At 42.9% G+C, this 26309-nt stretch overlaps 1 protein-coding gene across 6 annotated transcripts in view; it reads right to left on the minus strand.

The window, feature by feature from the left end:
* LOC115203731 (ubiquitin carboxyl-terminal hydrolase 20) overlaps nt 1-21050 on the minus strand; it is a 40304-nt gene extending 19254 nt beyond the window's left edge. For 4 of the 6 annotated variants that reach the window (XM_029768669.1, XM_029768666.1, XM_029768664.1 and 1 more), the window contains exons 1-18: nt 20893-21050; nt 17469-17565; nt 17160-17213; nt 16904-16966; nt 16617-16787; nt 14552-14660; nt 13900-13969; nt 13554-13667; nt 13255-13354; nt 12150-12648; nt 11839-11991; nt 11566-11678; nt 11111-11283; nt 10311-10405; nt 10161-10194; nt 10001-10046; nt 1977-2157; nt 1589-1715 (exon numbers count right to left, since the gene is read on the minus strand). In XM_029768669.1, the coding sequence (XP_029624529.1) occupies nt 1589-1715; nt 1977-2157; nt 10001-10046; nt 10161-10194; nt 10311-10405; nt 11111-11283; nt 11566-11678; nt 11839-11991; nt 12150-12648; nt 13255-13354; nt 13554-13667; nt 13900-13969; nt 14552-14660; nt 16617-16787; nt 16904-16966; nt 17160-17213; nt 17469-17549 (2183 nt within the window). In that variant the 5' untranslated portion in view covers nt 17550-17565; nt 20893-21050. Of the gene's footprint in view, nt 1-1588; nt 1716-1976; nt 2158-10000; nt 10047-10160; nt 10195-10310; nt 10406-11110; nt 11284-11565; nt 11679-11838; nt 11992-12149; nt 12649-13254; nt 13355-13553; nt 13668-13899; nt 13970-14551; nt 14661-16616; nt 16788-16903; nt 16967-17159; nt 17214-17468; nt 17566-20892 lie in introns of those variants that run through there. The other 2 variants (XM_029768665.1, XM_029768667.1) reach the window with 2 other exon arrangements.
* Nucleotides 21051-26309: the final 5259 nt, after the last annotated feature.

Genomic DNA, 26309 nt, shown 5'->3' on the forward strand with positions numbered 1-26309 from the left:
TTTTCGTAAATTAACTTTATGACAAAAAAATATGCACAATCGTTGGTCTCTACTTTAACTAACATATTCCTCTCAATTGTACATTTTTTGCTTGACTCGTTATGACGTTATAACTACATACATTTGCTTCCCGTAATGTTTTGTCAGCCATCATTGCTGAAGTCATCAGGGACGGGTGGCCCGCGTCAAATTCTTCATTGGAACCACTCTTTATGATTGGTCATATAAAAACCTTGGGACCCAAATGCATGAGTGCTCTAACTCCCCCTTGTGGTGGTCTGGAGCAATGAAGCCGTGACGCTGGGTAGCTCTAAGTCCAGCGGCGCAAGCTCGCAACTTTTAAAGGAGGAACCAGTGTACATGTACATATTACCTCAATTACCTCGACTAACCGGTGCCCCCGCACATTGACTCTGTACCGGTACTCCCTGTATATAGCCTCCACATTGACTCTGTACCGGTACTCCCTGTATATAGCCTCCACATTGACTCTGTACCGGTACCCCCTGTATATAGCCTCCACATTGACTCTGTACCGGTACCCCCTGTATATAGCCTCCACATTGACTCTGTACCGGTACCCCCTGTATATAGCCTCCACATTGACTCTGTACCGGTACCCCCTGTATATAGCCTCCACATTGACTCTGTACCGGTACTCCCTGTATATAGCCTTGTTATTGTTATTTTACTGCTGCTCTTTAATTTCTTATTTTTTACTTAACATGTATTTTTTCTTAAAACTGCATTGTTGGTTAAGGGCTTGTAAGTAAGCATTTCACTGTAAGGTCTACTACACCTGTTGTATTCGGTGCATGTGACAAATAAAATGTGATTTAATTTGATTACGCGTGTTCACTCAAAGACTGGTAGATGCCGATATTGATCTGGTATGGATGGTTTCATCTTACCGTCCAAATGCATTGTATGCAACCGGCAATACACACGTATACTTCTTGGACCGGTTCGTACCTAAAACATTCTCCATTCAGGCTGCAAAGAAGTCGATTTCCTCTTTAACTAGATCGAATAGCGAGAAGGCAGAAAAAAAAAACTGTGAAAGTATGTGTACTTTCTTTATGAAACACCATTTTCCACCTCCATGCTAGTGGCTAATGCTACCTCCTGATGTCGCGCCCTGCGTTCAGACAGGGCTAAACAACAGAATGCTGCAACCTGATTGGCTGAACGCAATACGCAACATTCGTGACTAGCATTCCTAGGCATTAGCCACTTTAGCATGGTGGTGGAAAATGGTGTTTCATAAAGTATGCATATTTTCCCTGTTTTTTACCACCTTCTCACCATTCAATCTAGTTGAGGAAATCGACGCCTTTGCAGCCTGAATGGATAATGTTTTAGGTACGAACCAGTCCACGGGGGATAGAAGTGTATTGATGGCTGCATACAATGCATTTGCACGGTAAGATGGAAAAGACTCAAATCGCCATCTGCCTGCGTGTATGCACAGACACAGGCCCACACAAGCACACGTATACACACACACACAAAATCAAATACATTATTCAGTTCAACCAAACACTAAAACATTTAAAGTGTTCTTACATAATGAAGGTTGAAGTCTCACCTGTAGAAGAGCACATAGGCCTCAGCATTCTGCACCACCGTCTCATGGACCTCCGTTACATACTGGTCATCAAACTCGTACCACTGACCGTTAATCACGTTCTGACAGTACGCTATGTAGTGACCACCTAGGAGGGAGGGGAAGAGAGAGAGAGAGAGAGAGAGAGAGAGAGAGAGAGAGAGAATAGGAGGAGACAGACAGAGGAAGCGAGAAGAGAGGGGGGAGGCAGTGAAAAAGAGGTTAAAAATTTAGATAGTAAGCTATGAAGAAAACACCCGACACACTAAGACTATGCTGCGGTGAATCACAACCAATATCAGCCAAACAAACGTCAAAAATAGCTGGAGGGAGTCTTTAACGTTAGGTAATTCAGTCAAGGGTCACCCACTGCCTGCGGTGCCATGGTGACAGATGAGGGACAGCAGGTCATAGGTGGTGATCTGGGAGGGGCTGTCCTTGGCCAGGAAAGGTCGGAGTTCGAGACTCTCCAATGGGAAGGCCACGTGGCTGTTGATCTTGAAGGAGTACATCACCTCATGGCGAAAACGTTTCAGGTGGATGCACAGGATCTGAACACAGAATTTTCATTATGAAGAATTTTCTTTCAGGAAATCTATAAGGTTGTTCCATTTGATTTCAATCACTTTTTGACTGCACCCCTTTTGATTTGAATGAAACCTTCCATACATATTTGCTCAGATTTGTTCAGAAAGTGACTTTTTGGAACTGATACATGTACTAAAATTGAAATTTCTACTTTGGGAAGGTACCACAAAGATGGTTGGAGGTTTACACATCAGAGATTGTTGACTTGAGTGGGAATATCAGTTGTTTTAAATTACACTGTCAATCTTCCATAGGAAACCTATTTAATATAGGTTATAGATATATAGATAATAGAATAGACACTCCCATTTAAAGAGCCACTGAACACGCCGATTGGCACGTGTGTTATTCTGTTGCTCATAAGAAAAACTAGACTTCAGTCTGGTAGGTGTGTTTTCTAACCGATTCCGCGTTTGGTTAAAGATGTTCATCCATGAGACACTGTAGACACGGAAGCCTATTTCACTTTCTCAAAGTCCCCAGAATGAATCTCAGATCAAATTAATTACAGATTTCTTGAGTTTACGTTTTGGCCGAGGATGTGTTAGTTGCGCAATTTTACTTTAACTAGGGTGTTTGGTGCAGTATTTTTCCAGTAAAAAAAATGTGCAATGTGTTGTCTTATGTAAACAAAGTCGGAACTGCTGGACAGGTCTGTCTCACTGTCTATGCTATTGGATCGAGAGCAATCACAGCAGCAGCTGCTGTTCAAATCAAAACCCAACCTTATTTTACCCGTTGTGACACACAGATGTTCCAAACTCCGTTTTAGACCAGACTGACTGTGACCAAAATGATTCTGTTTACGCTTTGTAGTAAATTATGACACTAGAATAACGGTTGCTGACTCATATCGATGCCATGAAGGGATTTGTTGCTTTTTAAAGGCAGTCGCTCTTTAAGTTGATATTCAATAGTGGTGGACCGGCAGCAATCTTTGTGGTAGTAATTGAAAGTTTAAATTTAAATTCTATTTAAAATGCCAATTGTGTACGAGCAATTTCTTTTTTTTAAATGTAAAAAACAAAACTTTTTACCACTTTCTCCTCCCAAATTTCGTGGTATCCAATTGGTAGCTACAGTCTTGTCTCATTGCTGCAACTCCCATACAGACTCAGGAGAGGCGAAGATCGAGAGCCATGCGTCCTCCGAAACACGACTGCTTCTTGACACAATGTCCGCTTAACCCGAAAGCAGAGGAAACACCATACACCTGGCGACCGTGTCAGTGTGCATGTGCCCGGCCCACCACAGGAGTCGCTAGAGCGCAATGGGACAGGTACATCCCTGCCGGCCAAACCCTTCCTAACGACGCTCGGCCAGTTGTGCGCCGCCCCATGGGTCTCCCGGTCGCAGCTGGCTACAACAGAGCCTGGACTAGAACCAGGATCTCTAGTGGCACAGCTAGCAACTGCGATGCAGTGCCTTAGACCACCGCGCAACTACTGAATTATATTTCTATGATTGAAATGACATCCACCCTGTATTAAAGAGTATGCTGTGTCTCAACCGATGGTGGGCACAAGACATACACTTCAGATTATGTAAATTAGGGTCTAAATTACAAAATATGCAAAATTTAAAGAGTTTATGCATTTTTTGACAACTGATGTTAAAGGTTAAAAAATGAAATCATTTGTATTAACCGACAAACTACAGACTGGGGTCATTTTGATATACTGTATAAAAATCTGCTAATGGTATACAAAGTCTGCCAATGACATAAATACTTAACAGAACTGCAATACAGAACTCTACACAGAGAGCTGTAACAGTGTGTATTCCCCGATAAGTAGTTATTCAGGGCAAATCCATTGTTTCACGTCAGATGGCGTCATGTTGACGCTCGTCACTCAACCGATCAATCTTGTAGGACGTGGAACTCATCTCTAAAAATCAAGATTTTGCTCATCCGCTTAACATTACTTCCTAATTCTGAAAATCCCTCTGCTCTCAGTAGCTATGATGTACTGGCTACTACAACAAACCATGCACGCTGGATATGCTGATCAAACTTTCTCCAGCTAGCAGCCTAGTGCAAGCTTGTTTGAATGGCCATATGGTAGCTAGTTTGCCAGCTTGTTGATGAAGCTGTACGGCACCAAAGTTATGGGACTGTTCTCAGAAATCAGCATCTATCTGACTGACAGATGGCACTGTGCCTCGCTACTTTGTAACATTTGGCCAATGCGATAACGTCGCAGAGACCAGTCAGCTGTGCTGTAGAAGTCAGCGCACTATCACGGAAGAACAGATATCATGAAAACTAATTTATGCATAGCTAGAACTTCACTACACTAGCTAGAGGGAGTGTTCAGCATTGAGTGTGTGAACTGGCATTGTTAGCATCCCTGCCTTTCCTTCCATATGGATTGATTTGAGATTGGTTCAGCCAGCAAGAAGGCATTAGCAAGCAAATTTACGCGCACATTTTGAATTTAATAAATATTGATTCCACCACCACAAAACACCTTAGCTAGATGAAGAACTAGGTAGTGAAGACTTTCTCATGACAAATGTTTATATATTAGTTACAGGTTCGTCGTTTTTAAGGTAAGAATTACTCTTTTGAGGATGAAAGGGGGGTTCAGTGGATGATGTCACCTTGGTAACATTTTCAAATGTAAGGACAGCATATTGTAGCCAAACTTATTTTTATCTACCTCATGAGTGTTTGCGAGTTATCAGACAGATCAGTGCAGACGGTCATCGCGCTATCTGATGTGAGACAATTCAAAAATATTTCTTTGAATGTAGGTTTCTCTGGAGACAATATTAACTTATACATATCAGAGGGTAGAGGGGGACCTGTTGCAGCATGAGTATGTCCGTGTACTAAATCACCTTACCACAGTGCATTCGGAAAGTATTCCAACCACTTGACTTTTTCCACTTTGTTACGTTACAGCCTTATTCTAAAATTGATTAAACAGTTCTTTCCTCATCAATCTACACACAATACGCGATAATGACAAAGCAAAAACAGGTTTATAGAAATTTGTGCAAATTTATCAAAAAAACAAAAAACAGAAATGTCTTATTTACATAAGTATTCAGACCCTTGTTATGAGACTTGAAATTGAGCTCAGGTGCATCCTGTTTCCATTGATCATCCTTGAGATGTTCCTACAACTGTATTGGTGTCCACCGGTGGTAAATTCAGTTGATTGGACATGATTTTGGAAAGGCACACAGACTGAGCAATTGGAAGAGATGGGCCTTGGTCAGCGAGGTGACCAAGAACCCAATAGTCACTCTGATTGGAGCTCCAGAGTTCCTCTGTGGAGATGGGAGAACCTTTCATAAGGACCACCATCTCTGCAGCACTCCACCAATAAAGCCTTTATGGTAGAGTGGCCAGACGGAAGCCACTCCTCAGTAAAAGGCACATGACAGCCCGCTTGAAGTTTGCAAGAGAAAGATGAATGGAGCAAAGTACAGAGAGATCCTTGATCAAAATCTGCTCCAGAGCACTCAGGACCTCAGACTGGTGTGAAGGTTCACCTTCCAACAGTACAACGACCCAAGCACATAGCCAAGACAAAACAGAAGTGGCTTCGGGACAAGTCTCTGAATGTCCTTGAGTGGCCCAGCCAGTAGCTGTGCAGCAACACTCCCCATCCAACCTGACAGAGCTTGAGAGAATCTGCAGAGAAGAATGGAAGGAACTCCCCAAATACAGGTGTGCCAAGCTTGTAGCTTCATACCCAAGAAGACTCAAGGCTGTAATCGCTGCCAAAGCTGCTTCAACAAAGTACTGAGTAAAGGGTCTGAATACTTATGTAAATGTAATTTCATTTATTATCAAACTGGTTTTTGCTTTGTCATTATGGGGTATTATGTGTAGATTGATGAGGGGGGAAACTATTCAATCAATTTTAGAATAAGGCTGGAAAAAGTAATGGGGTCTGAATACTTTCCGAATGCACTGTATATGCTTAGTTGCAGTCAAAACAGCTGACAAGTCTGTCAGTGGTATGAATTATTGGTAGTAATACAGAAACCAGCTAACCTCAATGTATACATATAGAAGAAAAATCCTATAATATTATATATGTGCAACGTATGATATTTTGGGTGCCATTACATTTGGTTTGAAGTGACTGAGGATTCGGGCTTTTTGAAGCATCCTGCCATAGGCACTGCCACCAGTGATGCCAACTTAGCAATTTTGTTGCTAGATTTAGCAACTTTTCAGACTACCCTGGCAACGTTTTTTTTCAAACAGCACCTAGCAACAAATTTAACTACTTTAAAAAATGCATTTGGAACTTTTAGCAACTTTTGAAAAGTGACTCAAACGCTAAAATGCACACATTTTCCCTCTAAATGACACAAAAACGATTTTCTCTGTCACACACTCAGTCACAACACACATGCCTGGCTGCAAAAGTGCATTGTGAGTGACGTCAGCAGCAGGCCTGCAGCAATTTTAGCAAATTGCAAATCATTGTTGGCTGACTCCAGCAACAGTAGTATGCGTTCGACGAGACAAACCCAAGGAATATAGTTGGTCACGAATGTTTGATCTTGAACAGAACTTACAACATCAATCAACATGTCTCAATCAAAATTGTACAGCCAGAAGTACAGAAAAGAGTGGGAGTCTGTACCTGATCTTAAAGGGTGGCTGAAGCCAGTAATTGGGGATGATTGTCGGGCATACTGTGCGTACTGCAAATCAGATATGCTTGCAAAAATATATGACATCAAAAAACATTGTGCTACAGCAAAGCATATAAATAAATCAAAACCGTACAACCCCGCAACAGTCTACATTACCACAGTTGGTTAAGAAAGTGGATAACTGCAAAAGTGCAGAAGCTACTATGGCAATGGCCATTGAGGACCATTGTTCGCTGCTAGCATGCGACCATTTAGGTATGGCTTGCAAAGCTGCCTTTTCAGATTCTGTGGCAGCAAGAAACTTCCAAGTGCACAGAAATGATTAGGGGAGTACTGGCTCCTTATTTTATCAAAAGGGTAAGATGCGGGGGATGAGAAGTTCAGTCTCCTTTTGGATGAGTCCACTGATGTCAGTGTCTTGAAATACCTGGGTGTGGTGATTCGGTATTTCAGTGCTAAAAAAAGAACTGTTGTGTCCACATTTCTCGGGCTGGTTGAATTGGAGGGGGGCGATGCCAGATCAATAGCAAAGGCAGTAGTTGAGTTTCTTGAGAAGTGTAACCTTAAAAAAGAGAATCTTCAGTGTATTGGCACAGATAATGCGTCCGTGATGACTGGGGTGCACAAGATTTTAAAGGAAAAATGTGCATTGCCCAAATTTCCCCTGTGTGTGCCATTCTGTACAATTGGCTGTCAGTGCAGCATCCAAATAAACCATCCCTAGGAGTGTTGAGTACTTAATCAGGGAAACCTACAACTGGTTTTCGATTTCCCCAAAACAGTGCGAGGCATACAAAGCAGTGTATGCCACCATTAATTGTGGCCAGAAACCCCTGCAGATCACCAAAGTGTGTGCCACACGTTGGCTATCGATTGAGCCTGCGGTAACTCGTATATCGAGCCAGCGGGAAGAACTGAAACTCCGCTTTGAGTTGACCAAGGCTAGTGAGCATTGCTACATGGTGGATGTGCTCCACACCATGTACATGGACAAGACCAACAAGGTCTACCTGACATTTTTGAAATCAATCCTGTCCGACATACAAGTTGCAGTGAAGTCATTTGAGGGAGAGCAAACAGATCCTGTCAAGCTTTTGGACAATCTGGTACAACTCTTAATATCAATTTGCAGCAGAGTAGTCAACACTATGGCAAAAATGTATGTCCTGAAGGATGCCATTGATGGACATCTCAGTCCATCACTATTCCTTGGGTACCTTTTCGAGAGCACGTTGTACCAACTCAGTCTTGCGCCAGAGGACAAAAACGTCATATGGAGACGGTGCATCAACTACATTGTTGCTTTAAGCAAGGAGCTGCAAGCAAGGCTCCCTGACAACCTAGAAGCCTTGCGAAACATGGCCTTGTTCGGTGTTAAGGAAATGCTAAAGCACAATAAAGGCACCACCAAAATTATTAAAGTAGCTGAGCTACTGGGGTACCAGCCCCAAACAATTGATCAAATTGTTTCCCAATGAAGAAACATCCATCTGTTTAAGTGGGACTCAACTGAAAATACAGTCGAGTTTTGGAGTGAAGTGAATAACTACACAGACTCTTCCGGGTCAAATCCATTTGAAGAACTGTGCAAAGCTGCGCTCGCCACACTCAAATGCGGAGGTTGAATGGCTGTTCAGCCAAATGAGTGTGTTCAAGTCAAAGTTAAGAAATAGAATGTCACTGCACACTCTCAAGTCCATACTCCGGTATGGACTGAAGCTGGCTGGTGATACCTGTTACCAGCATAAACTACCAAGTGAAGTTCTGCAGCAGTTTGGCACCACAGCAGCATACAGCTTTAAGGCCACTCCCTCCTCTTCTGCTGGTTCCAGCTCCGTGACAATGCAGTTGGACAGTGAAGATGAAGTGGATTTCCTTGCCAATCTATGATTCATCATATTTACAGTACGTATGCAAGGAGTGGACTTTCTGGAACTGGCAGAAATACACAGCTGATGGTGGCAGTGTGCACTGCAGTGTGAGCGAGAACAGTGGCAATATCTAGAGGAAACCAGTGAGCAGCTAGCCAGCCAAGCAGCACAACAACCTGGAGAGAGCTGGAGAGAGATGCCTAGCGCACACATCAGCATTTGAGTTAAATTGCATATACACCCTCTTATTAGCTTGTACCTATAATTGTTGATCAGTTAGGTAGCATGTTAACTACCAATACACTGCTTAAAACTATAATTGTTCAGAATGTGTAGGTTTACTAGTTAAAAAGAAAATAAATACAATGCAATTGTTCAATAATGTATAATTGTTCAATAATTCAATGTGTTGTGTTTAAAAAAATCTGATAATATAAAATGTGTTGTGTTTATATTACTTTTACAAATAAAAATATGTGATAATAAACAAACAAATCTAAACTACCAAATGTCAAATCATATGATACCAGAATCAAATTATGGTAAACTAGCTTTTTAGCACCAATGTGGTTTGTAATTTGTAAAAAAGCTACACATTATATAAAGGGAAAATTAATATTTCAGTTCTTCAGAAAATGCAAATGAAGTGTAAGTTTACTAAAATAACAGTCTGTTTTGGTTATTTCTTATTTTAGACAACATTAACTACATGTCTAATGCAGCTTTGATAAGAAATAAGCATATATTTTGCTTTGATTGTTGCTTTTTTTCAATAGTTTCTTCTGGGATCAAAATGTTGATAACTGATGTATGTAAAATATCTCAGCAGCTTGAGGATTAAAAAACATTTATTTCAAGAAATTATCAAATAGTTTGACAGCCCTGTTTGTACGCTTTTAAATTATATCAAATTCAATCATTAATATTTTCCAGTGATGAAGACATGGATGTGATGAAGACATGGTATGTTGGGGTATGCAAAATGGTATGTTGGTATGTTGGGGTATGCAAAATGGGTCAACTTTGATCACCTCTATCCCCTGAATGTTTGGGCATTCAGGTCCAAAAAGTCACTTTCTGACCACTTCTACCATAGGCAAATACGTATGGAAAGTGTTGTTCAAATCAAAAGGGGTGCAGTCAGAAAGTGATTGAAATCAAATGGAACGACCCTATAGATTTCCTGAAAGAAAATTCTTCATAATAAAAATCAAGGAAATGTCACAACTTAGGCATCTTCAATCATTTTGATAAGGTAGTTTTATCTTCTATGCAGGATGTCAAAGTATGATATAATAGAAGCCGTTACCTCAGGTAGCCGAAGTACTTTGCAATATTTTACACCATTTCTCAATCTGGAAGGTAAGTGAAAAAGTATTAAAATGTGTGTTGTAATGTGATCTGTTTTACCAATTAGACATATTGATCTTCTAATGATAAAATGATCTACAAATTCCACAAATACTTACTTTTTACACCTTTCACAGCTGTACATGTTGTCCCCTGCAAAACAATGAATGAAGAAATTACTGACCATTTATTTCATGTTCTGATTATGAACGGATCATACAGCTGAAATCTAGGCATCTTATTAGACAACTTTATCGTGACTAGTTTACCTTTGAGCTCATCAGCAGCGAAGAAGGCGGCGAGGCAGTCCTCCAGTGTGACCATAGGACCCCAAAACCAGCTGGGGATACAGGACACCACAAACCTGCAGAGGGGGGAGACATGCGGGGGGGGGGGGGGGGGGGGGGGGGGCTGATTACATAGTAAGCACAATGTGGCTGTTACATATACTTCCATACTTGTTACAAGATTAATACATAGATGACGTTGGAACTGTGAATAGCCAGCCGGACAGAGAAAGACAGCGCTAATTAGCTACTTCTTTGAGAGTCAACTACAAGTCGGCAGGGGGGAGAAAGAAGTGAGGCAGAGGCTCAATTCTCCATAATCCTGCTGTGTGAAATTTATGATGTGAGGAACTACTGCTATCAATGCGGGCGGCGAGTCTGCATGATCGGAGTCCCCCAACTCTGCTGGGGAAGTCCTGCTCTATCGCACTCACGGTTGTGTGTGAGGTTATTGTCCTGTTTATTTGTGTATCCTCGTCCCCAGGCTGGAAGGAAGTGTCTGGTGACAGACTATTACTATTTGTGCCTAGTGGGTCTACTGTATAAACTGTTTATGTTGTTCTTGTTTTTTAACCGATCCAAACAAGAAGTTCCCTCACGGAAAAATAAAGTTAATATAATCCAGATGTGGCAGATAGAAATTCATTGAATAGAGCTGACACGATTCCTTGTTCTACATGACAGACCATGATACCTGTTCTACACCACACACTCCCAGTCTATCCCCTTCCCCAGCACCCCCAACCTTCGAGCCCCATCCCCCTACCCCTCAGCTCCCTCACCTGCGTATGGAGTCCATGATGTAGGTGATCCAGCCCTGGGAGCCGTAGACATCCAGAGATACCCCGGTCTTGGCTGGGAGGTTCTGGTGGATGGAGGAGTGTAGCTTGGCCAGGTCCTCCTTACCTGGGATGGGCAGGGACAGGTCCTGGAAGGTCTCCACTGTGGTCGACACCTATAGGGGGAGATGAGAGATGAGGAGGGAGAAGAGAAGAGGGGACAGCGAGAGCGAGCGAGAGATCTGAACAGTGATAATCCAAACAAGCAGAATCCATCATATTCATGGAAAAAGTAGGATCAAGTTTAGGCATAAGAACATGTGGTAAAATGTCTACAAATTGCAACACGTCAACGTTCAATATGCATGTGACAGTTTTGTGAGGTTTCAATAGAAGAAGTGGAGCTGAGTTATGTAAATGGTGCACCCTTGTGCTACGACACATGACACACAGCTCACCCTGTCACAAGTCAGACACTGGACCAGGCTGAGGATTGAGCCGTCGAAGATGTCTGAGATGACGCTGCGGTAGCGAGACTGCTTCTGTTTCTTGGCACCCAGGAACAGCTGGGCTGTGGAGGATTATGGGAAACATAGTTTGTGTATGAGGGGGTAGAGTGTGTGTGTGAGAGAGTGAGCATACGTGACAGTGTGTATCTGTGTGTGTCGGTAGACTGCGTGACAGAATGTGTGTCTGTACGTGTATGTGAATTGACCAGAACCCCCCCATACCTTTCTTAAAAGAGTATGCGGGCCCTGCAGAGCGGAAGGGGCTGGAGCGAGTGGGGTTGGGGGAGAGTTTAGGGTGCAGTTCCTGGACAGTACAGACGGGGCTGCAGGGGCGAGACTGGGGGCGCTTCTGCATCAATGCCTCATTGTCGGGCTCTAGGTAGAGGTGGGTAGGAGAGGAAGAGGGGGCTTTTAGAGATTACTCACATCACTACAACAGGTCTCTCCACACACAGAAACACACACATAGTTGCTCGCACACACACTTACATATATTTTTTGATGTTCTACTTCCACCATTACCAGGCCCCTACCTGGAGTGCTGTTGCTCTGCGTCTGCCCCTGTGTCTGACTCGGACCCTGTGGCCTAGGGCTAGGGGGGGTCCCCTCCTCCTCCTCCGCTCCCCTCTCCAGACCACCCTCTTCGGCCGCTGTCGTATCCACATCGGCGTCCTCGTCCATCTCCTGGGAGCCCCTGTGGAGGGGCGAGCCCAACACCCTTTTCTCCTTCAGCCTCTCTTTCTCTGAGATGGGCCCCCCTGTGCCTACCCCTCCGCCCGTGCCTGTCCCCCCTCCTCCAACTCTCGGCCCCACCCCACACTCGTCCTGAATGAGCAGCTCGGGCTCCCCCAGCCCCCCTCCCTCCCCCCGGTCGCTGCTGGCGCCTGAGTCGCAGGAGAGGAACTCGTCCTCGGAGGGGGAGCGGTCGCCCCCATCCCTCCTCTCATCCCCCTCCCCTCCACACTCTGCCAGTGGCTCTTTGAGCTCCTCGTGGAGCTGGTCCATCAGACAGCGCAGGAACTCCTGGGTGTCCTACAGTAGAAAACACAGAGGGAGAGTGTGCTGAGCAGTCCTATACACTGAGACGTGTGTGTGTGTATAGTGCGGACAGTATTGTATGAATGTTCCCTGCAGCTCCTAGGGACAGACAGAGACAGCCATTGAGACACACAGGCTTAACCACACACAGGCTTAATTCAACATCATTTTTAGATCGAGATAAATGGATTCTCCATAATCAAAACTAAACAAGTGAAATACACACAATCCCATTCCAACATTCCAATCTTGATGAACAGATTTCATCTGGTTACTGTGGGTTAGTTAAATAATGTCTGCATCCCAAATGGCACCCTATTCCCTATATACTGCACTGCTATGGCCCTGGTCAAAAGCAGTGCACTACATAGAGACTAGGGTGTCATTTGGGGGGGGGGAAACCATTTCATCATCTTGGCACCACACTTCAAGATGCCAATCAGCTACACAACAATCAATCAACCAATCCAATTTAATTGTCCCCAAAGGGAAATTCGATTTGAGGTAACAGGGGTGATTTGGGGGGATGAGGGGACATAGGGAGAGGTGGGTTAGGTCAGGGGTCAGAGAGAGGGGTCGGGGCATTGTTTTGTTCCCTACCTGCTGGGAGCTTGCCCCTACCTGCTGGGCGTAGCCACGGAACATGGGGTTGACCAGCTTGATGCCCTGGGACAGACTGGTGGGGACTACATAACTGGGCCTGGAGCAGAGAGAATAGAGAGAGAGGAAAGAGAAAGTCTGTTTTTTCTTCTATTACATAAGTCAGACAGTATCTTGCTGCATTCTTGGATATCATCTTATGAATCGCTATTGCAAAAATGTGCACACTAAGAGGTACTCTACAGAGAGATAAGTACTATAACAGAGATAAGAAATATAGTGTCATGTGTGTATAGTACCGTTTCTTGTGCCAGAGCTCAGAGATCAGTTTCTGGTAGCTTTTGCAAAGTGCAGGCTTTTTGTCTGTCCGCACCAATCCACTGCAGTCCAGGAAGAACTGAGTGAGAGGAGGACTGGAGAGGAGAGAGATTAGAAGAGAAGAAAGTAAGAAAGAACTGATCAGTCAATGTTCAAATCTATGAAAACGAATACAATCCCTTCTGCTGAGATGAAGGTACACATGAACATGCTCGCTCGCACACTCATTCACACTCAAACATTTCAGTGACAGGTCTCAGAAACATGTCAATCTATCTGCCATAAATCCCCATACTAATGAGGAAATAAGACAGGAAGTGACCTCACCAGTTGGACAGGGCTTGAAGCGCTGCGTTCATGTAGCAGGAGTTACCAATATTCTTCATCCCTGTCAAACCTTGGAGAGGATGAGATGTAGGTTAAAAAAAGCCCTAATAACATCATACATATATATTTATAACATTAGGACTATATGGTAAGGCCACTCCACTGTATTTATACCTAACATTTGGAGAACATGCATGACACAGACCCTGTCAGTTAATGATGAACTTCAGTCTATTACCGTTACTTAAATGGATCTGGTACCTGGTCTGGTAACTATTCTTAGGCTCAAAAACAATTATATTTCTCCTAACCCTGATCCTCTGGCTCTCAGATCATTTTGCACGTCTCTGCCCAAATCAGCTTGACATAATTCACTAAGGACTGCAAAGCCTGTCAAAGGATGAAAGAACCAATTCTACAGAGTTTTAAACCTCGACAGCTGGACTTTGCCTGATTGATGTTACATTTGTAACATAATATGTTAATTTAAGCTGCAGATCATATTTGATAGCTATGGTTGTGTCATCCATAAAGATAAAAATACAATGATGTAACGCTAAGGGTATCAGTTTAACAGCGGATATGCTGGACTATAGTTTTTACTGTTATTGAATAGATCCCATGACGTTGAGAGAAGGGGGTCTGAGGTTACCTCTGGGTTTGAGCGCATCCTCCTCCGACTCTGACCACTCTTCTTCGGCTACCGCGATAGGGACTGCCTTCAACGGGTGGTGGTGACTCACTGGTTGATGAACTACATCCTGGGAAAGTAGGTAACCGTTAAAAACAACAAATAATGACATCAGTGTCTGCCTGTGGATTGCCAATTACACAATACACACTGCTCAAAAAAATAAAGGGAACACTAAAATAACACATCCTAGATCTGGATGAATGGAATAATCTTATTAAATACTTTTTTCTTTACATAGTTGAATGTGCTGACAACAAAATCACAAAAATAATCAATGGAAATCCAATTTACCAACCCATGGAGGTCTGGATTTGGAGTCACACTCAAAATTAAAGTGGAAAACCACACTACAGGCTGATCCAACTTTGATGTAATGTCCTTAAAACAAGTCAAAATGAGGCTCAGTAGTGTGTGTGGCCTCCACGTGCCTGTATGACCTCCCTACAACGCCTGGGCATGCTCCTGATGAGGTGGCGGATGGTCTCCTAAGGGATCTCCTCCCAGACCTGGACTAAAGCATCCGCCAACTCCTGGACAGTCTGTGGTGCAACGTGGCGTTGGTGGATGGAGCGAGACATGATGTCCCAGATGTGCTCAATTGGATTCAGGTCTGGGGAACGGGCGGGCCAGTCCATAGCATCAATGCCTTCCTCTTGCAGGAACTGCTGACACACTCCAGCCACATGAGGTCTAGCATTGTCTTGCATTAGGAGGAACCCAGGGCCAACCGCACCAGCACATGGTCTCACAAGGGGTCTGAGGATCTCATCTCGGTACCTAATGGCAGTCAGGCTACCTCTGGCGAGCACATGGAGGGCTGTGCGGCCCCCCCAAAGAAATGCCACCCCACACCATGACTGACCCACCGCCAAACCGGTCATGCTGGAGGATGTTGCAGGCAGCAGAACGTTCTCCATGGCGTCTCCAGACTCTGTCACGTCTGTCACATGTGCTCAGTGTGAACCTGCTTTCATCTGTGAAGAGCACAGGGCGCCAGTGGCGAATTTGCCAATCTTGGTGTTCTCTGGCAAATGCCAAACGTCCTGCACGGTGTTGGGCTGTAAGCACAACCCCCACCTGTGGACGTCGGGCCCTCATACCACCCTCATGGAGTCTGTTTCTGACCGTTTGAGCAGACACATGCACATTTGTGGCCTGCTGGAGGTCATTTTGCAGGGCTCTGGCAGTGCTCCTCCTGCTCCTCCTTGCACAAAGGCGGAGGTAGCGGTCCTGCAGCTGGGTTGTTGCCCTCCTACGGCCTCCTCCACGTCTCCTGATGTACTGGCCTGTCTCCTAGTAGCGCCTCCATGCTCTGGACACTACGCTGACAGACACAGCAAACCTTCTTGCCACAGCTCGCATTGATGTGCCATCCTGGATGAGCTGCACTACCTGAGCCACTTGTGTGGGTTGTGGACTCCGTCTCATGCTACCACTAGAGTGAAAGCACCGCCAGCATTCAAAAGTGACCAAAACATCAGCCAGGAAGCATAGGAACTGAGAAGTGGTCTGTGGTCACCACCTGCCGAACCACTCCTTTATTGGGGGTGTCTTGCTAATTGCCTATTATTTCCACCTGTTGTCTATTCCATTTGCACAACAGCATGTGAAATGTATTGTCAGTCAGAGTTGCTTCCTAAGTGGACAGTTTGATTTCACAGAAGTGTGATTGACTTGGAGTTACATTGTGTTGTTTAAGTGTTCCCTTTATTTTTTTGAGCAGTGTATTAATAGAACATAGGCTGCATTTCAGCTCACAAATGTAAATTGTGAGCTAATCAAAATTAAACAGAATAGTTTAGTTAAGTAAAATTTTATATTAAATAAATGCTTTATACATAGTGCATAATACAGTAATCATGAATAGTTTATTCATGTTTACTAATGAAAGATATGATGGCGTTACCCATATTTGATATAGGGCCCATCCCAAATAGCGACCTATTCCCTATATAGTGCACTACTTTTGACCAGAGCCCAAATGGCACGTAAACATAGTATAGTTGACTATAATTCAGCTGACCTTTGTGCGATGGCGTATCTGGTGTTCCTTAGCTTTACAGTGGTGGGGAGTGTGTGTGGCAGACATTGCAGGAACGACTGCAGGCCTCTGCTCCAGAAACACCTCCCTCTCACACACATAGCACCAGATCCTGAAAGTGGTCAGGTTCACCGTCAGGTTGTGTTTATTTGCCTTGGGGGATGAGCAAACACACACACACACACTAAGCTTTGAAAAACGTTGTTGCATGCTTTCTAGAAATGGCATCTCTCACTATCCAAGGAAAAAAAGCTCTGTGGAAAACTCACCTGTGCATGTAGGGTGCTGTGATCTGAAAAGGTTTCTCCACAGCCAACATATTGACACTCGCTCTGACCAAGAGAAATAAAGTAATACATTAGAAATAAACATCTATGGGGTAAAAACAAAAATATATTTAATCCATCTGAAAGAGTGTTATAAAAGTGTCATAATAACACATCCTGAGAATTATGTCATGGTCTTTGAATCTACCTCAAAATATTTTGAGGAAGAACAGACCCACAGGAAACCCCTGTTGTTTACCTGCAGACAGGCCCAGAGGTTGGGACCTCCCACTCCACATGACTGGCAGGATCCCTTCAGAATAGTACAGAAAACAAACAGTATTAGACAACAATCTAGGCTGAAAAACAATCATACAGCACCATCTCCTATGTGATTCTGTCAGACCACCAGAATGTCTTCAAAAAATGTTGACATTTTGCAAAGGCAAATCTAGAAGATGTGACTCAAAACTAAAAGACATGCATGACTTGTCACAAATTGCATCCATTCCATACATATTCCAGAAGCTCGACGCAGCAAGTCTCTCTTGAAACCATTCATGCTCACCTTGGATTTCTGCAGAAGCTCCTCCTTGGTTACCTCCCCTATGGAATTCAGGTGGGGACAAATGTCCCCCTGGTCACACATGTTTATTAAACTTCTTCTAAAGATCAAATAATAAACAAAAAGGCATTAATCTATGACATTTTGTATGGGCAGGTAAAACATGAAATGGAAGCAAGCTGACAGAGTCAAAGGCTACAAGCTGTTACACTTCAATCAAGGTGTGTGACTAACTCTGCAAGTCAGCTATTACAAAATGTATGGAGAATTCATGATTGGAGGGAATTCAGCTAACAATGAAGCTCTTTGATTTAGCTAGCCGGCTACTCTACTCACTCAAACAAAGCTTTGAACTTGAAATCATATGGAACAATGCAACAATTCACTGTTGGGTGGTTCCATATGATTTCAATCACTTTCTGACTGCACCCCTCTTAAATTTGAAAGAAACCTTCCATACATGTTTGCCCATGGTAGAAGTGGTCAGAAAGGGACTTTTTGGACCTGAATGCTAAAACATTCAAGAGATTGAGGTTCTCAAAGTTTTAATCACTGGCAAATATATCATTTGAAAGCTTACAAACAGGGTTGTCCAACTATTTTCTTATTGACATTGTCATTAAAAAAAAAAAAAATGTAACTTTTGATGTTAATTATCTAAAAACGTGTGAACGCCGATTTTTTTTCATATTCATATTTGTTGTAGCTTAGACCCTATTTACAGCTTCTGAGGTGTTTGTGATGGGTCCGCCATTGGCTGAGACACAGCATACTCTTGAATACTGGGAGGATATGCGTTCATCCACCTCTGGCCTGCTCGCCTCCCTACCTCTGAGGAAGCACAGTTCCCGCTCAGCCCAGTCAAAACTGTTCGCCGCTCTGGCACCCCAATGGTGGAACAATCTCCCTCACGATGCCAGGACAGCGGAGTCAATCACCACCTTCCGGAGACACCTGAAACCCCACCTCTTTAAGGAATACCTGGGATAGGATAAAGTAATCCTTCTAACCCCCCCCCCCTTTAAAGGATTTAGATGCACTATTGTAAAGTGTTTGTTCTACTGGATATTATAGGTGAATGCACCAATTTGTAAGTCGCTCTGGATAAGAGCGTCTGCTAAATGACTTAAATGTAAATGTAAATATGGCTGATAGATGTACTAAAATGTGAATAAAATTGAAATTTCATCTTTGAAATAGTACCACAAAGATAGGAGGTCCATACATCAGAGTATGTTCACTTGCAATGAAATATCCATTGTTATAAATTAAACTGACAATCTTCCATTGGTAACCTATTGAAATAAATACAATTGAATAGGCATTACCATTCAAGTTTACACTCAATGGTGGGTGGATGGGCGGCTATCTTTCTGGTAGTAATTGGACATTTTAATTCAATTTAAATATTAATGGTGCACCAGCTAAATTGCAGTGGTCTGAAGGGATAGGTCCAAACTATGAATAATATTTCAATGATTAAAATAACACCCACCCCTATTTTACATCAGCTCAGGTGTTTGTGTTGTGCCCGTCATCAGACACAGCATAGACACAGCTGCCATTTTGTTTAACTCACAAATGTTGTATTTTAGCCCTATTTTACATCAGCTCAGGTGTTTGAGTTGTGCCCGTCATGTAAAATAGGGCTAAAATACAACATTTGTGAGTAAAAAAAATGATAATTGATGTCAAAGGTTAAATAACAATAAAAGAGATATAATATATATATATATATATTTCAAGAAAACATAGAATAGTTGGTACACTTTCAAATGATATCAAACTCAACAGTTTGATATTAAACTAAAACTCAACCAGAAAGATATGAGATCCATGTTTTGTACCGAGCAAGGAGGTTCTCGCCATCTTAGCTGCCGCACATCTAGCATTTCCCATCATCTTTGCAGGAACTAGTCGTTTAACACAAAACATGTATTGAATATCTTTCTGAATTAGTTTTTTGTGGAACCACCTGCAACTGGAAACTGACATTTCTAAGATACTTTTTTTCACCGAATCGAGTATAGCCAAGAACAGGTTAGATGAAAAATCTATGGCGGCGATGTGTATGGGTCTTTCCTGTAATGCTCAGTAATGGACACCAAAAATCTTTGTTTATCCAATGCTGAATATAAACCCTGGGATTGTAGATGCTATGTATTGGCCATTGAGAAGCTTTGAAGCCACCGGTCCGCCATTATGCCACTTCCCAGTAGGAGCAGTCCTCCATAGAAATTAATGGAACAGTATTTCAATTAAAGGTTAAGGACAAAATTACATGTATTTAAGTAACATTAGTAATCTAAAAAAAATACACTTGTAAGGATGTTTTTATAATTTTTTAGCTCACATAATATAATTTAAAAGTATGTATTAAGGTGTCTGTAATATAATACATTTGGCAAAAAACAGATGGCGACATTAATAAATGCATTGCTATAGCTTCCAAAATGTTGTTTAACGACGGTGAGGGAGTGCCAAGCTGGAGGCACGGTGGATTCAACACATCGCCCCCTATTAGTCATCTAGTGTGTGTGTGATATATATATATCTATACAATTGGTTTATGTCACATTATCTGGCATACAATTTGCCCGTTCATATTGTTAAAGATGTTTAGGATTCCCACATGCCAATATTACCTCGGTTGTTTACGACAAAACAGACGGAAGACAGTTGGCCTGTGCCAATGTGTTATCTGCGTCTCCGAACACCTGTGTGTAAACAGAAGACGGATGCCGAAATATACTGTTGGCTGCAACTGTGTTAAAACAGTATACAATAAGTGTATATTTTGCATTTGGGTAATTATTTTGATGTAATATGAAAATAGTGTATTTTGTGTTTCTAGAACCGTACGATAATTGGCACTTGAGAATCGATTCACTGTAGACGGAGTATTTGGCTGCCAGCCAACTCGCTTTATGAAAGGTCCTTGGACTATAAGGAGTAAAGTCAGGCTCCTTTAGTCCAGTATTGGGCTAGCGTACATTCTGTAGCTACCAAAATGGGTCAACTTTGAGCATCTCTAACTCATGAATGTTTTGGCATTCCGGTCCAAAAAGTCACTTTCTGACAACTAGTACCATGGCCGGGTAAACATGCATGAAAAAGATTTCGTTCAAATCAAAACGGGTGAAGTCAAAGTGATTGAAGTCATAGAACATCAACCCTGTAGCTAACTGCATTCTAGAAATTGATGATCAATTAATTCATCATCTAGCTACCGCATATCAGCCAACATAGGCATATTGTTTCAGAATGAAATCAAAGACGAGACAACATTTTTCTGCACTTTGGTTTGGCCACAGAGCCACCGAAATAACAGCTCTGCTGCAAACTTGAAGGCCCTGTTTTCCTCTCCAGACTAGCATCAGACATTAAGGATGACAACAAATACATGCTTTGCCGGAATTATATTTACCAACACCGGGCGATGTCAGAACAGTTCATTTACGGGAAAACTTCCGTTAAAGATAGGCAAACAGTAAGTTAACGTCTAACGAGTGATTGTACGCCAGCTAGCTGTTGTAACGTGAACGTGCTGCCGTCTTACAGATTGGTTTTACGTCAGTGTTGTTATGCACAATGTCAGCAAGAACAGGAACTATGGGGAGTGATAAGGGACATATATAAGCCTAAGCAACGGTACCACCTGACATGACATGATACCAACGCCTTACAGGCTGACTACACCTCTCCTGTCGCGTGCGTTGCAAAAATAAATGTAGAAATCTATATTATTAAATTATTGCTCACACACTGCTTGAGCGCACCAACGAGTGTCTGCGTTGCCACGCGATAAAATAAAAGTCATTTCTATTTGTGACGCAGATCGCGCTGCAAGTCCTGCCTCTCCCGTCTCCTTATTGGTTTATAGAAGCAGGTACCCACGTGCCATCTCCTCATTGGTTATACCCACGTGTGTGACTAAAAGACGAACAAGGTCGGTGGCATTAATGCAATTAATTTATGAAAGTTGCCAATCGCAATATAAAGTCCAGAGAAGAAAAAGCCTAGAAGGAGGAGAGATGATTAGAAACGATTCTGTTGACCGTTTTGTTTGGATTAATTGTCGGAGTAGAGGACCTTGTGCATTTCAGGTGAAATAACAACTCAATGTTTATATCCCAGGGCAAATTAGTTAGCAACAGCAATCTAGCTAAATAGGACAAATTAGCTAGCAAGTGACAGCTAGCTAGCTAAATTGCCATAAATGTTTAATGCTTTTCGACGTGTCCCCAATTTCATGTAATTGGTTCAGAGTTTGTTTTGATATTTTAACCTGCGTGTCGTGATCACGTTTGGTGTGGGGGGACAAAATAAATGTATGCATGATGGTGAACGCGCACAGCCGGTTTGGGTTCTGTGTGACACGGCTGGTCCCAGCCCAACAGCGCGATCAAAACCATCTTCCTCAGCATTGGTATCATTGTTGAAAGAGCCTAGTCTCTGCTTTCTTGACTATTTATTATTGCATTTTGCTCCAAAACTATGCATTTTGGAGGGAAATTATATTATAGGCTCTCACAATAAATTGTTATGTATACTACTTGGCAAATAAATTAATGAAATATGTAAAGAAATTATGCAAATAAACTGTTTTATTACTGGATATGTGTGTGTATATTTTACTGGATATGTGTGTGTAACCGATGTGAAATGGCAAGTTAGTTAGCGGTGGTGCGCGCTAATAAGGTTTCAATCAGTGACGTCAATCGCTCTGAGACTTGAAGTAGGGTTTCCCCTTGCGTTGCAAGGGCTGCGGCTTTTGTGGCGCGATGGGTAACGATGCTTCGTGGGGTGTCAGTTGTTAATGTGTGCAAGGGTCCCTAGTTCGAGCCCAGGTTGGGGCGAAGAGAGGGACGGAATCTACACTGTTACATGTGCAACAAAAATTCAACATTCCCATTTTGCTACTTTCTGTGAAGTCTATGCATACAATTTGATGCATACGTTCGATTAAGCAGTGCAACTGCAACCCAATGCTGAAAGGCAAACACAGCGTTCCAAATTAATTTATTTCTAGTGTACCAAAACGCAAAAACACAGTCGGTGTGTTAAAAGCGTTACTGACGCCTGCATAGCGTGTTAATGAAAGTCATAATGTGCATAGTTTATAGTTATTAAATCTCAACCATAAATGTTAGAAATTTACAATTTTTCCCGTGCAAGCAGACATTCCGTTGTAGCCACCTTGAACTATAGTGTAGCCTACGGCTTGTGTATTTCCGGTTATCGCTAATGGCCTAGAAAAGATTATGCCCAATTTATAGATAATCTGTCTTTCCCTCAACACATCATGGCATGGTATGTCATCTTATCTCGCTGTGTACAGATCTAACTGTTGTTAGCCAATCACAGACTGTGTTGTTACCAGTTCCACATCAGACAACCAATAAGAGTTGTGTCCACGGCTTTCAGAGGAGTTCATAGGTGCTATTCGGAATCCTTGGGATGTCCCTATCTCTATCAAGTGAAAAATGGTTAAGTTTAGGGTCAGGGTAAGGACGTTCCAAGGAATCCGGATAGCAGTGACCGTTCATAGAGAGAGACTGGCACGGTATTTGAGAGCTAGGCGGCAACATAGACATTAATTTGTTTATTTTTTTACAAGTGGCAGAAGCGATTTTCGAGTATCTGCCCCAGATAGTTTTCTTATTAGAGACGATGAAAATAATTACCAAGATGTCCTTGATCCAATTGAGGAGTAGTAGGCTATATTTCAGTTGCGATATCGTTAGGAAATATTTAGGTCTACTGTGTCAAGGAAAATGTGGTTGATAACGTATTGTCGAAAGCACGTAGGCAATATTATTTACTGTGTCGATAGCGGAGTAGTGTCACGTCCTGACCAGTAAAGGGGTTATTTGTTATTGTAGTTTGGTCAGGACGTGGCAGGGGGTGTTTGTTTTATGTGGTTCGGGCTATGTATTTAGGTAGAGGGGTGTTTGGTTTATGTGTTCCGGGGTTTGTTGGTTTATGTTCTATGTTAGTTATTTCTATGTTCTAGTCTAGTCCTTTTAGTTCTATGTTTAGGGTTTTGATGGACCTTCAATTGGAGGCAGCTGTTCCTCGTTGCCTCTGATTGAAGGTTCTATGTATAGGGGTGTTTTTGTATTGGGATTTGTGGGTAGTTGTCTCCTGTTTAGTGTCTGTTCGCCTGACAGGTCTCTTAGTGGTGTTCGTTAGTATACTTGTTTTTTTTCCCTTCTTTTTATTTAATAAAGAAGATGTGCATACACGTTCCCGCTGCACCTTGGTCCAATTCTTACGACAGCTATGACAAGTAGGCTAGCTTACAATAACGTCATTTGATGTGTTGGATTATTTATTTAATGGATTCATTCAATTGTAAATTAAATAACTACTTTTCACTGAAGAAGGGAAACAGGGTACAACATGTAACTTCGATCAAAGACCTAAAATCATGCCTAAAAATATCACAACGGTATCCTAATATTTGTATTTATTATGGATCCCCATTTGCAGTCTTCCTGGGGTGCATAGTGTGGATACAGTAGTAGCCTATTCTACAACAATGAAACTGTATGTGCTAGTATTATTTATCTAATTGATCAATTCAATTGTAAATGTGAATGGGTATGGTATTTCATTCAATGATTACGTTATTGTATAAAGTAGATACAGGAGTACTCTATAGTCTACAATAATTATGTAATTGAATGTGCTATAGTATCATTTATTTAATGGATTAATACAATTGTGAATGGGGATGGGCAGGCTACTTCATTCAGTGAATATTAAATATACTGCTCAAAAAAATAAAGGGAACACTAAAATAACACATCCTAGATCTGAATGAATGAAATAATCTTAGTAAATACTTTTTTCTTTACATAGTTGAATGTGCTGACAACAAAAATCACGCAAAAATAATCAATGGAAATCCAATTTATCAACCCATGGAGGTCTGGATTTGGAGTCACACTCAAAATTAAAGTGGAAAACCACACTACAGACTGATCTAACTTTGATGTAATGTCCTTAAAACAAGTCAAAATGAGGCTCAGTAGTGTGTGTGGCCTCCACGTGCCTGTATGACCTCCCTACAACGCCTGGGCATGCTCCTGATGAGGTGGCGGATGGTCTCCTGAGGGATCTCCTCCCAGACCTGGACTAAAGCATCCGCCAACTCCTGGACAGTCTATGGTGCAACGTGGCGTTGGTGGATGGAGCGAGACATGATTTCCCAGATGTGCTCAATTGGATTCAAGTCTGGGGAATGGGCAGGCCAGTCCATAGCATCAATGCCTTCCTCTTGCAGGAACTGCTGACACACTCCAGCCACATGAGGTCTAGCATTGTCTTGCATTAGGAGGAACCCAGGGCCAACCGCACCAGCATATGGTCTCACAAGGGGTCTGAGGATCTCATCTCGATACCTAATGGCAGTCAGGCTACCTCAGGCGAGCACATGGAGGGCTGTGCGGCCCCCCAAAGAAATGCCACCCCACACCATGACTGACCCACCGCCAAACCGGTCATGCTGGAGGATGTTGCAGGCAGCAGAACGTTCTCCACGGCGTCTCCAGACTCTGTCACGTCTGTCACATGTGCTCAGTGTGAACCTGCTTCATCTGTGAAGAGCACAGGGCGCCAGTGGCGAATTTGCCAATCTTGGTGTTCTCTGGCAAATGCCAAACATCCTGCACGGTGTTGGGCTGTAAGCTCAACCCCCACCTGTGGACGTCTGGCCCTCATACCACCCTCATGGAGTCTGTTTCTGACCGTTTGAGCAGACACATGCACATTTGTGGCCTGCTGGAGGTCATTTTGCAGGGCTCTGGCAGTGTTCCTCCTGCTCCTCCTTGCACAAAGGCGGAGGTAGCGGTCCTGCTGCTGGGTTGTTGCCCTTCTACGGCCTCCTCCATGTCTCCTGATGTACTGGCCTGTCTCCTGGTAGCGCCTCCATGCTCTGGACACCACGCTGACAGACACAGCAAACCTTCTTGCCACAGCTCACATTGATGTGCCATCCTGGATGAGCTGCACTACCTGAGCCACTTGTGTGGGTTGTAGACTCCGTCTCATGCTACCACTAGAGTGAAAGCACCGCCAGCATTCAAAAGTGACCAAAACATCAGCCAGGAAGCATAGGAACTGAGAAATGGTCTGTGGTCACCACCTGCCGAACCACTCCTTTATTGGGGGTGTCTTGCTAATTGCCTATAATTTCCACCTGTTGTCTATTCCATTTGCACAACAGCATGTGAAATGTATTGTCAATCAGTGTTGCTTCCTAAGTGGACAGTTTGATTTCACAGAAGTGTGATTGACTTGGAGTTACATTGTGTTGTTTAAGTGTTCCCTTTATTTTTTGGAGCAGTGTATATTGCTATCTCTGGGAGTATGTTAATGATGGCTTTTCAGCTGTTGAACTAATTTGTAAATCTCTTTCTTTTAGTCAAGATGTGATGAGCCAGAGCAACTAATCAGCTTCACTGCAGGTGCTCAACCCACTACCCTTACTGTTCTCCCTCCACAAGTAACTGCATCCTCTTCTCCTTTTCAACTACTTTGCCACCACACTAAAAAATGACTGTACACGTACCCCTGTGCCATCTCAGTGTAACATGATCCATCCAAGGCCTCAGCTGGATGCCTAAAATATGATAAATGTAAGCAAGATGTGTGTGTGTGTGTGTGTGTGTGTGTGTGTGTGTGTGTGTGTGTGTGTGTGTGTGTGTGTGTGTGTGTGGAGTTCCAAGTAGACTTGAGAAGATGGCAAAGGAGACAGTGGTGAGAGCATACAGTATGAAAATAAAGACCCCTTGGGATCTAAAATGGTTACATGTAGAACCCCCTGGAATGGAGCCC

This window comes from Salmo trutta, chromosome 12 (assembly GCF_901001165.1).
Source record: "Salmo trutta chromosome 12, fSalTru1.1, whole genome shotgun sequence".
Taxonomy (NCBI): Eukaryota; Metazoa; Chordata; class Actinopteri; order Salmoniformes; family Salmonidae; genus Salmo; species Salmo trutta.